Source organism: Mastigoproctus giganteus, chromosome 4 (assembly GCF_048544385.1).
Source record: "Mastigoproctus giganteus isolate SK-2022 chromosome 4, ASM4854438v1, whole genome shotgun sequence".
NCBI classification, from domain to species: Eukaryota; Metazoa; Arthropoda; class Arachnida; order Uropygi; family Thelyphonidae; genus Mastigoproctus; species Mastigoproctus giganteus.
In genome coordinates this window covers 158028292-158040815 of record NC_143578.1, presented here as the reverse complement: position 1 = coordinate 158040815, position 12524 = coordinate 158028292, and the positions used below count along the sequence as shown (strand labels likewise).

The 12524-nt window shown below is 34.5% G+C and overlaps 1 protein-coding gene across 1 annotated transcript in view; it reads right to left on the bottom strand.

The window, feature by feature from the left end:
- The window catches only part of Mfe2 (peroxisomal Multifunctional enzyme type 2), a 741845-nt gene that overhangs the window by 458752 nt on the left and 270569 nt on the right, over positions 1–12524 (bottom strand). Inside the window, exon 12 of the mRNA XM_090372984.1 lies at positions 11290–11424. Within this exon, the coding sequence (XP_090229110.1) occupies positions 11290–11424 (135 nt within the window). The remainder of the gene's footprint in view (positions 1–11289; positions 11425–12524) is intronic.

Genomic DNA, 12524 nt, shown 5'->3' with positions numbered 1-12524 from the left:
TCTGGAGGCCTCATTTCAAGAAGGATGTAGAGCTGCTGGAACGAGTACAGAGAAGGGCAACAAGATTAGTGAATGGAACAAAGGGGTGCTCTTACGAAGAAAGGCTTAAGTTTTGCAAATTACAGTGTCTGGAGACTAGGCACCAGCGAGGTGATCTGATAGAGGTGTATAAAGCCTTGAATGGTTTAAGCATGCTCAATGCTGATGGGATTCTTCCTCTAGCTCAGAAAAATCACCTGAGAGGGCATAAATTCAAATTGAGGAAAGACAGATGTAGGATAGACGTGCGGAAATTTGCCTTTAGCCAGTGGGTGGTTGGTTGGTGGAACAGACTGCCATCCCTTGTGGTGGAGGTTGATAGCCTAAATAAGTTTAAGGCTCAGCTGGACAGGTATTTTGAACGAACAGAGGGGTGAAGTGGAAGTGGGTTTTTTTTTTTTTTTTTTGGCTGATGCTGCATAAGCTTGCTTTCTTGCATCAAATGCCTCTACTAATGCTAATGCTAACTCTTCCAGTCTTTGGCCGTTTCTTGGGCCTTGCTGGTCTGGCATGGTTCTGTGCCAGACTGGGGATCAGCAGTCGACGTCAGCACCTATTATGATCCTCTGTCCTGCTAGGGTAGTTTAGACATTCCGGAGATGTGTAATGGCGAAGTAAATCTTGACGCCGGGTCTGCAGTAGAGAGAGACAGTAAGCAGCCAACAAAACAATAATGGAAATAGGTAATTATTATTAATTTTTAATTAATAATAACACTGAAATTTTGTATAACCTAAAAAAAAATAATATGGTCGAGATTAACATATATTACTGTATTATTATTTGTCTGGTCCGTTAAATTCAAAATCCGTTATATGTTAAATAGAGGGTTTACTGTACCACCATTTATTCCTACAGGATGCAAAATACATTTCCACAATTTTTTTTAAGTTTGTGCTCTCCACATTTACAATAAATTATCACCCAATATAAAATCATGTCCAAGGACTCCAACCTTTGTGGTTGAGGGGATGATTAGCTTTTTGTGGGAAGAAGATCATGTCCAGAGTTATCTTGCATACAATTCTCACTCTTATAGGGTATTGAATTCATTACCTTTCTACCTGTTCTATTAACCTGATTAATTTGTTTATTCTCCATTGCTAAACCACCTATCTTCATTAGGTACACCACTGCACTTTCTAGATATATGCAATTTATTACACTTAAAGCATCTTAAAGGCATTTGTTTCCTGCTACATGTTAATTTCCTTCCTTTTGTCTATTTCACCTTTTTATAGAATCCTTCAAGTAGTAGCTTAATACATTCTAGTTGTGTCTAATACAACTCAGCTATTTCACAAAATCATCCACCTATTAGATGGTGAATTCAAGAGAGATTCTCAAATTTTTGATGTGTAAACATCTTCGGTGGTACCTACTAAACCTCCGACTGTAGTAAAACCAATTTGCCACGATTTTATGAAACGAAAATGGTATCAGTTACTTTTCAGATAGGGTCAAACACTAACTCAGTTACCTTCTGGAAGTGACATTAATGACGTCATGTCCAGAAAGTATATGCTGATTACAAAATAAAAGAGCTTTTGTATTGTAATTATTTTATTGATCATTCAACAAATTTAAATAATTTCAGCTGGAAGACAAGATACAATGGAATTATGATAACTGAAGTAAGAGACGTAAACTTGCGATTGCGATGTATCTAAAAACTGCTTAAAAACAGCGTTGATTAATGTACTTGATCTTGTAGTTGAGATTGAGGGATTAGTGTTCATTGTGAGATCAAACGTTTCTCGCAGGAAAGTAATTAATGGCTGAGTTTCTTCCAATCCAAAGTTAACATTGAAATCGCCACTCATGATCATGGGTATCTTATGTAAATCTTTAACAGTGCTGAACCTTGAATTGAGCAAGGGAGCAAAGAGAAATTAATGAAGTCAATTCTATCCTGTATATCACTGTTAGGAGAAATATAGACAACCGTTGTAAGTACCACTTGGCCATCATGTAAAAAACACTCCCCCTGTACATATATTGCCCATTGGGCCTAATAGTGAATGTTACTTGCTACAAGATGGGCTGATGTAGCAAGTACCAGGTGGCTTCTTGATCGATCATAATCATGAGAGATCATAATGATCTGTCACTGCAAACTGCTGATCCCTCGGTTCATTTTATTCACGTACTCAACAACATATGCATCGCAAGAGTATTTCTCCATTATAAATTGGATGTCGGTGTTTGATTTTAACACGTTACAGAAGAATGGGTTGTACAGATTGTGCCACTTCTCACTCGGTTGACATATGAGAAATACCTTGGGCCAATATATGCCAGTTCTGAGCACACCCAAGTAGTAGTCATAGGAATTTACATTGTTCGCCCTGAAGAAGGCATCAATGTCGAAGTAATCATAGTCCTCTAGATTTTGCCACATCATGTAGTGAGCAGCGTATTTTACTTTGCATTCATCTGTCTCAGGCAAGGGTACTAATATAGTAGACTAATATAATAGTCATTGAACACAAAGGTTATAGCAGTGTGGCATTCAGTCCCTTTGACTGGTCAGCAAATTACTGATGTGAATACAAAATTGCCTGGAAACCCATTATTAATAAGCTTAGACCTCAAGTCTACAAGCGATTCTATTATATTATTAGCATTATTACATATTTTTATCAGTCTAAAGCTTTGTGAAACTATGATATTCCTGTGAATTCTCTTTGAAATATTAGAATGTCAGTGTGTTAGGCTAATTGTTTTAAATCTAAATTCTTTGTGCTTGTCATATACTTTAGTGTATAATATTTTATCTTCTCTGTAAAATTCTATCTCTAGATAGGTAGCTGTACTGGTACTATGCTTAGTAGTACATTCTAGCTCTAATTCAGGCGGGTAGTGCTTAACTATATCTTTAAGAAAGTTAGGTTAATTTATTACTATTAGATCATCTATGAAGCAGTAAAGTATTAAGTTTTTATTTAAGTTTCTTTCAAAATGATGCAAATAAAGGTTAGCACAACTAGGCCTGAGCTGCAGGTCCCCATTGCTATAACTGTATGTTGTTTATATATAGTGTCACCATTAAATGTGTAGCTATTGAATAAACATAAGTTAATTAAGCAGTGCCAATAATTCTGTTGGCATGGTAATATGTTTTTGTACTCCTTATAATAATTACTAAATACAGATTTTAAGTTGTTATGGGAAATACTAGTAAATAAGTTTTTAAAATCGAATGTACTTGTATGTTCTATAGCAGCGGTTTCCAACGGGTGGTTCGAGAACCCCTGGGGTTCGCACTAAAAATTCTGTAATAGTGTCTGCTTAGATTCACAGGTCTCGGGCAGAACTAGTAAGGTTTTACCCCCCCCCCACAGAAACTGGGGTTTTTCGTCCAGCCAAACAGAAAAATCTACCATAGAACGAACACACACACACACACACACACACAATTAACAGACATAAGACACAGCACGGTAGATGAATTTAATTATTCGGGTGGCCTAAAAATAATAGTTTATTTATTTATTTATTTTATTTTTTGGTTAGATTTACATAGGTATATTATTGTAAAGTACAAAATATAACTAATAATAAACAATAATGTAAAATAAAATTAAATACAAATTAAACAACTGCCAAAGAAAGAAACCATATCTTCCACAGTTCCTTATAATTAATTTACTATATTACAGTATATCATGTTAAATAAATATGTTTTCAATACTAAACTATTTTTTAAATCTCAAGGATCATTATTATGTATAGGTACTTTTTTTTAGGATCTATAGTACTAACTACCGTGCATGGGTTGAAAGTTGAAAAGATGAAAGAAGATACTTGTTGGCATTACACTTCTGTAAATTGTAATTTTCAGGAAATACATATGAAGGAAGGTTGTTCAGAAAACAGAAGTTGAATGAACAAATGAGGAAGAAGAAAAGTTGATTCTGTGAGTTTCAAGTTGGACAGTAAAAGGATGCTGACTGGTTGCGGAACATGTTTGGACTGCTTTGAAAGAGATAGCGGGAATTATAGAAGCCAATTCAGAAGAACAGTGCCCATGGAAGTATCTGTAGAAGAGGCATGTAGCAGGAACAGTAATGTCTATGAGAAAGCGAGCGGAGAGACTCTGTTAGAGATGAATCATTAATTAACCTAACTGCCCTCTTCTGAATGGAATCAAGAAGCCTGAGAGAGGTTTGGGGGCACCACCCCAGATGTGGAAACAATATTCCATGGCAGGGCGGATTTGCGATTTATACAGTCAACAACTGTTTGGAAGAAAAGTAATGCCGATAGCAAAAGAAAAAGCCCAGTTTTTTAGATGCAGAGGAAGCAATATTTGTAATGTGCTTATGCCAAGAGAAATTAGAAGCCAGGGCAATCCCCAAGATCTTGCCTAGAAATCAGAGCATCATCGAAGGTAAGCATAGAAGCAGAAGAATCCTTTTTTGGGAGATATAAGGCACGATTGAATTTTAGAAGGATTGAAATTAAGTTTTCTTTGCCCCACTGGAGAATTACCTGGTGATCAGCATTTGAGGATTTGGCAGTGAAGGTGAAGCTGTTTGAGCAGGCAAGGTTTCTCAAACTGTAAGGTGGAATGCAATCTGCTATCATCAGCAAAACTATTTAATAGATTTCCATTAACCGGAAATCCTATCCTATGGATAGGATTTCCGGTTAATGGAAAGTCAAATAAAAAAATAGCAAATGCTTAAAAAACCAGTACTCGCCTTGAATGAATCTGCATAGTTTAATTAAAAAGGGCTGGTTAATATTTAGGATGAATAGTTGAGTTAAAAAGACAAAGGGAGGGATGAAAAAAATAAAGTGTTATTTCGGAAATTAGAATAAGTGCAAGGAAGTAGGTGTGTACACATCTAATCCTTGGTTGTTATTAAAGTAGGGAAAAATAGTTGAAATTAAATAAATAATGTAGTGGGCCAATAATCATTACGGGGGCTTTCGTTGGATTACAACGTCTTCAGTTGGCAATTGAGTGGGTAGGGAACACGTGCAATGGTTAGTGCTTCATATTGAAGGATCCTGTAGCTGGATTTCAGTTAAATAATAGAAATGGCAGAATCGATGAGGGGAGTGTGTTTTTTTTATGTAAACCCCAAACACGAGAGGTATTAGAACCTATAATACTTAGTACCATGCTTGGGTTGGAGGTTGAGAAGACGAAAGAAGGTATTTGTTGACATTGGACTTAACTTCTGTAGACTGTAATTTTCAGGAAATACGTATGAAGGAAATTTTGTTATTAAATCTGAAGTATCTGGCATCTAATAAAAGTGTAGTCAGTTCAAGGATGTGGTCTATGGAGAGAGAGAGAGGTGCATTCTGTTAAGGTGTCATCGGCTGCTAGAAACTCACGTAGAGCTTGTAAGGTGAATGGTATATGGACATTGGTATAGAGGGATGTGACGTCGAAGGACGCTAATATGTCACCGTCGGATATTACGATATTGTTGATTTTTTGGAAGGCTTCGTTGGTGTTGTTAATTTTAAAAGTGGAAAATCTAGCAAGAGGGGATATGATTTTGACTAGGAAGGTAGATAAATTAGCGAAAGCTGATTTGCTATATGAAACTATTGGTCTTAATGGATGGTTAGTTTTATGTAACTTAATGATCCCGAACATGTGGGGAAGGATATTGTTGCGGATTCCTATTTGTTGTAATGTGAAAAGGTTAATTTCTTTATTTTGTCTGAGTTTCCTAAGAATTGTGTCTAATCTGTTTTTAAGTTTTGTAATGTTGTGGTTATTGTCACTTATATGTGTCTTGGTCTGCTAGGATAGATTCTATTTTTTCAGTGTAAGTATCTTTGTCTAGTATGACAATCGTATCTCCATTATCTGCTTTTTGAATGGTGACATTAACGGTTTTGCTAAGTTTGTGTTTATCCAGGAGTTGTTCCTTCTTCATGTTAGAGTGGGTTGTGAGTTTATGATACTATTAGTTTGGTGTATTAAGCACCATTTGTCAGGGTGATGTTCAAGCTTGGAGTTATACTATACAGTCTTTAATAGGGTAGCGTAGATCTTTAACGGCAAAATTAAAGCCATATTCCAAGCCAGAAAGTTCGGAAGGTGTGAATGATTTGGAAGATAGATTAACGGTGGTGGTTTTTGGGGAGGATCTTGGTATTAAGGAAATCCATTTTTTGTTATGTCTTTGTTTTATGTTTTGGATGGTAGCATTAATACATATATTATTGTAATTGGTAAATTCAGTCCAGGCATGAGATGTCATTTCTTTTTTCATATATAAATGACAATAACCACAACATTACAAAACTTAAAAACAGATTAGACACAATTCTTAGGAAACTCAGACAAAATAAAGAAATTAACCTTTTCACATTACAACAAATAGGAATCCGCAACAATATCATTCCCCACATGTTCGAGATCATTAAGTTACATAAAACTGACCATCCATTAAGACCAATAGTTTCATATAGCAAATCAGCTTTCGCTAATTTATCTACCTTCCTAGTCAAAATCATATCCCCACTTGCTAGATTTTCCACTTTTAAAATTAACAACACCAATTAAGCCTTCCAAAAAATCAACAATATCATAATATCCGACAGTGACATATTAGCGTACTTCGACGTCACATCCCTCTATACCAATGTCCATATACCATTCACCTTACAAGCTCTACGTGAGTTTCTAGGAGCCGATGACACCTTAACAGAATGCACCTCTCTCTCCATAGACCACATCCTTGAACTCACAACACTTATTAGATGCCAGATACTTTAAATTTAATAACAAAATTTTTCAACAAATATTTGGCTTACTAATGGGCTTAGGTATCTAGGCCCCCTTGTCCGAAATTTACCTGGCAACCATCGAGAACCAAATTCTACACCCCTTTCCCTCTGAATTAAAATTAGACATCCGCTACGCTGACGACATCCTTGTAACAGGCAATAGACCTAGCATCGACAATCTCTTTTCTAAACTTAATTCTGTACATGACAGGCTTAAATTTACCCTTGAAATTGGACTAAACAACCAGATCAATTTTCTCAACCTCACCATCTACATAACAGGCACAAAACTAAGTTCAAAAATTTTCAGGAAAAACACACATACCGGCAAATACATTTCGCTTCGCATCACCCCCTTAACACCAAAAGCGGCATCTTATACTACCAAATCTACAACGCTCTAAAATTTAGCTCTTCACAAAATGACCTATACAACGAAATCCAATATCTCACTAATAAATTCATAGCCAGAGGTTACCCCCAACAACTTATTTTACATACAATTGCCATCGCCAAAAATAAAATTAATAATCCGATCACACATAACAATAATACAAACATCCGCATAGTCCTCCCCTGTCACAGTGAACTAGTAGGACAGTTCCAGTGTATATTCAATGACACTGATATCTCTCTTGTCTTTTCCGATTACAATAAACTCACATCTTTCTTCAGCTCTTACAAAGACACACATAAATATCCTATCAGCGATCTTAATAATATAATATACCCTATCAATTGCCAGCCAAACTGCAACACCTGTTACATTGGAAGCACTACTGCAAAATTTGGCTCATCTAAAACCTCTAATACCCCTGCATACCACCATCACTACAGTCTTACGACTAACTAAACCATTACTGAACTCACAACTCACGCCCAAACCCATAACCACACTCCCCTCATCGATTCTGCCATTTCTATTATTTAACTCAAATCCAGCTACAGGATTCTTCAATATGGAGCACTAGTCATTGAGTGGTATCGACACCATTCCAATCTTAAAGTCTTAAACACTAAACTTCCCTTCAACCTTTCACCGATTTGGAACCTCTCGCAGTTGAGGTTACCGCATGTCAAAAAGTGCATCACAAGAGTATAAATAATTTCTTAAATATCGCGCACATTCTCTACCCACTCAATTGCCAACTGAAGACGTTGTAATCCAACGAAAGTCCCTGTAATGACTATTGACCCACTACATTATTTATTTAATTTCAACTATTTTTCCCTACTTTAATGACAACCAAGGATTAGATGTGTACACACCTGCTTCCTTGCGCTTATTCTAATTTCCGAAATAACACTTTATTTTTTTCATCCCTCCCTTAGTCTTTTTAACTCAACTATTCACCCTAAATATTAACCAACCCTTTTTAATTAAACCATGCAGATTTAATCAAGGTGAGTACCGCTTTAAGCATTTGCCATTTTATTATTAGTCCGTCTACATGGTATTTTAAGATATCTAAAGCTTTCCATTGGAAGAAGGTCATTAATATACAAGAGGAAAAGAGTGGGAGAAAGAACTGAACCTTGGGGGAAAACAAGCATTAGTGGAGAAGTTAGAAGACAGAGAGCAGTCTACCACTGGCAGCAGTCAGTGGCCAGAGAGAAAACTGGATACCCAGTTACAAAGGACAGCTGACAAACCACAGGATGGAAGCTTATTTAGGAGACCTTTATGCCAAACATGATCAAAAGAGTTTGAAATGTCAAGGGCAATGGGTTTCAAACTTTTCCATTGAATTCGTCCACAAAATATCACCAGTGGAATGACAATTACGGAATCCATACTGGTGATTGTTAATCAGATGAAAGATTTCCAGATAGTTTAAGAGTTGGCAGTTAATTGATTTCTACATTACTTTAGAAATGGTAGAAGTAATCACAATGGGACAATAACTGGATGGAAGGGACCCTTTTTAGGAACTGGCTGATAAGAGAAAATTTCCAAGCAGAAGGAAAAACACCTTTGGAATAAAAAAGTGGAAAAAGACGACACTAAACAGGAATAAGTTCAGGGGCACAGGTTTTGAGAACAAGTGGAGAAATACCATCAGAATTTGGAGCTTTCTTAGCATCATCAAAATCCTTCTGACAACCCTTTGGCAGAAGACCAGAGGATGCATTGAATGGAGTGTACTGGGACTGGTTTGAGGTGATTCATCAAGATCATCAATAAATGAGTTCAAAGAAAAATAGGATGCTAGCAGGTCAGCTTTATCTTTGGCTGATGTGGCAACAGAACCATATGGTTTTGTTTTGTATGAGGTGGAACAGAGAAAGGCAAATATTGCGGCCAATAGCTTTGGCAAGAGACCAGAATGCTTGGCTACCATTAGAGAAAGAAGCAAGCTTTCTACTCTTAGCTTGTTCAAAATCTAGTGTGGACTAATTAATAACTGCTTTACAAAGTATAAATAATACTTAATAATAGTTTTTATTATTATGCAATGTCACTTATAAAAACTTAGTACTGAAAATATTTTATACTAAAAATTCAGAAATATTATACGATTTCGGAGAATATAGGCTTAATGGTTTGCATTAGAAATATTATATTGAAAGGGGTTTGCGAGTCAGAAAAAGGTTGAGAACCGCTGTTCTATAGTATTTGAGTTGTTATTTAAACATTCTAATATTGGGATGTTATTAAGATTTATTCTAGATACTCCTATATTACTTAATATGATGTTTAGCAGAGATTCCAGTTTTTGATGTGGGAGCTTGGCATAGCTGTTCCTACATGATGTGACAAATCTGAATCCTATCGGGAATTTATGGAACTGAGCTAACCAATGCACATAAGGAAATTTGGTGTTTGGGTTACTTAATTTTAACCTTTTGTGCATAGCCAGTAATTTCTTAATGATGGTGTTAAATGTTACCATTTTGTAAGTTGTGCTATTATTGAACTCATTTAATAATGTGAAGTTTAAAATTTTTTACATATAATGCTATAATTGTTGGCTGCTTTGTCTATTGTTGTTATTATGAACTTAGTTTGCATCTTCCTTAATTGCGGTTTGATTATAGACATATCAAATATCTTTGTAGGTTGTGTTTTGTTTAGCATAAAATTTATGGTCACCAAGGAATATCTCATTTTTAAATTCTGTAACTTAGTATTGGATAACATACTACTGGATCAAATTATCAACAAATTTAAATATGCACCACCAATTACTAATTCCTATATTAATACTCGCTTTAGTTACAATAAACCTATAGGGCTAACAGTATGCAATTACAAGCAAGTGTCCTGCAACCTAGTGAAAAGTAATATTGAGGTAGAATGTTTTTGCCATCTGCCTCAATATCAAACATACGCAGATAAGTACCATAGTTTATGTCTAGGGGTATAGCAATATAAACCAACATGGGCTAGCTTAGTCTTTATAGGTTCTTTTGGCTGTATGGCTTGCTGAGTACTTTTATGCCAATGTTTTAATACACTTTGAATACCCATATAGTACCAATTAGATTACAGACTGATGTAATGTTCAATCTACAATTGATGGCGTTAATCTAATCTGACGTACCCTTTTAAATCTATTCCAATATTTCATAATAGATTAAATACATTTACATATATATATATATATATATATATATATATATATATATATATATATATTTTTTTTTTTTTTTTTTTAATATAAACTCTCATATGAATATTGATTCTTACTGTTACCATATGGTAATAGTAAGAATATACATGCATTTTAAACATAGATCTCTCCAACAGAAAATGGAAAGCTGTACATAATGGCATGACAATGCAAGGCAATGGACTAAAACAACAGACAATTATGTTTATTCACATAAAATATGAGTCAAGTAGCCAAATATGTTATATAACTAGAGTTTTTAAACATATATCAATTGCACAGGGTATGAAGGTAAGATCTCAGAACTGCTATATAGTGGCAGCTTTGAGTTAATTTCATATTATATTGTTGTTTTTTAGTGCATGTTTTCTTTTAGACTTCTTTGAAAAATAGCAGTTATATACACTTTACAATATAAGGAAATGTTGAATGATAACAAAATGAATTATTCCATACATTTAAAATACACAGTAAATACAATCTAGGAAACATATAAAACAAACAAATTGATGTTTTGAAATTAAGGAAACATAACGTGCATAATGAACATAATGTACAAAATGCCTTGAATTTGGTGTTATTTTTAAGTCCTGTCAGCCTATTTTCCTACTGTCTATTATGGTTGCCTATCCTCAAAGAAATATTGCAAAATTTCAGAATTTTTGTGATTCTACTGTACTGTTAAATTAAAAATGTGTAAATGAAAGTGAATAAAGCAAGAAATTATACTACCACAACATTAGATCAATAAAATGCATGTGTATGCAATTGACAATGAGTTTGGGTTTTAACTAATCAGTAAATTACTGCTGATTGCTTCTACTATGTAGTTCACAATATAAAAATTTATGCATCACCGATAACAGCATCTTACCTCCCAAAGCATATAAAATAGCATCATCATGATCATAAGTGAAGCTGTCATCCTGTTTTAATTTACTGACTTGAGGAGTTGGGGTAGTGGCAGAACTGTCTTGCAACAGTGCTTCAATAAGGATTGATGTATGCTCTGTAAGAAATTACATAATGATTTAAAGTGAAAATCAACACAGCATTTTATGTTCATGCTACTATTTAAAACTTCCATTTAAAAAGAAACTTAGAAAGAACATTTAGCACATAAATGCATTATTTTTATTCAACCTCTAGATTATGGGAAAATATTAATGAAAACAACACTTTTGTAAGTTTTATTGAAAAAACACTATGCTGTAGAAATCTAATGCCATACAGTTATTGGACAAACATAAATTGAAATTATGCAACACCCAAGTAATTATAAAAAAACCTCAAATCTTTCAATTACTGCTAAATAATTATATTTTATTTGAAATTTATATATGGAGAGATAAGAGGAATTACTAATTATTAAATATGATTATATTTGTTATAGTCATATTTAATAATTAATGTTAGCTAGGCCTAATAGCAAGTCCTAATTTTTCAAAATTTACTTTCTAATCCATGTGGTAAATTCATTAGTGAAGAAGAATTTAATGTACTAAATTTAGCTTACTTATAATTATCATCTAGGGGGAAAGAACACTCCCTCCCTTTGGCTTATCAGAGATGAACTACAAACATGGATTATGAAAAGGGGGAGAAAGAATACTCCCAACATTAGCCTTTCATTAAACATCAATTGAATCAGTGAGCTTCAGGAAAGACAGATTCGTTTTTTAAAGTTGAACTCTAGCTCCCATGATGCATGTTTACTGCATGAGTTGTAAATTTTACTTGTTTAAACTGGTGAAGTAGTAGCAAATGTTGGATGTATATATGAAATAAATAGTTATAATGGATGTCAGGGTTTTTATGTAGATAATAAAGAAAGAGATTTACATATCCTATAGCACATCAGCATAAGGAGTAATATTATACCTTATGTTTTTGGAGCAGTTAAACAAACACGGCCATCCATTCTAACAAATCATAATGTATAGACATTCTACAATGTGTTTACTAACCTTTCTACTTTTTGATGTGAAAACATCTTTGGCGGTACCAACTACATTTTCAGACAGAAGCAAAAGAAAGTAAACGGAACTCTGTAAATGCGTGAAGTAAACAGAAGTTTGTAAATGCCAGAAGTGGTGTAGTGTGTTGTTT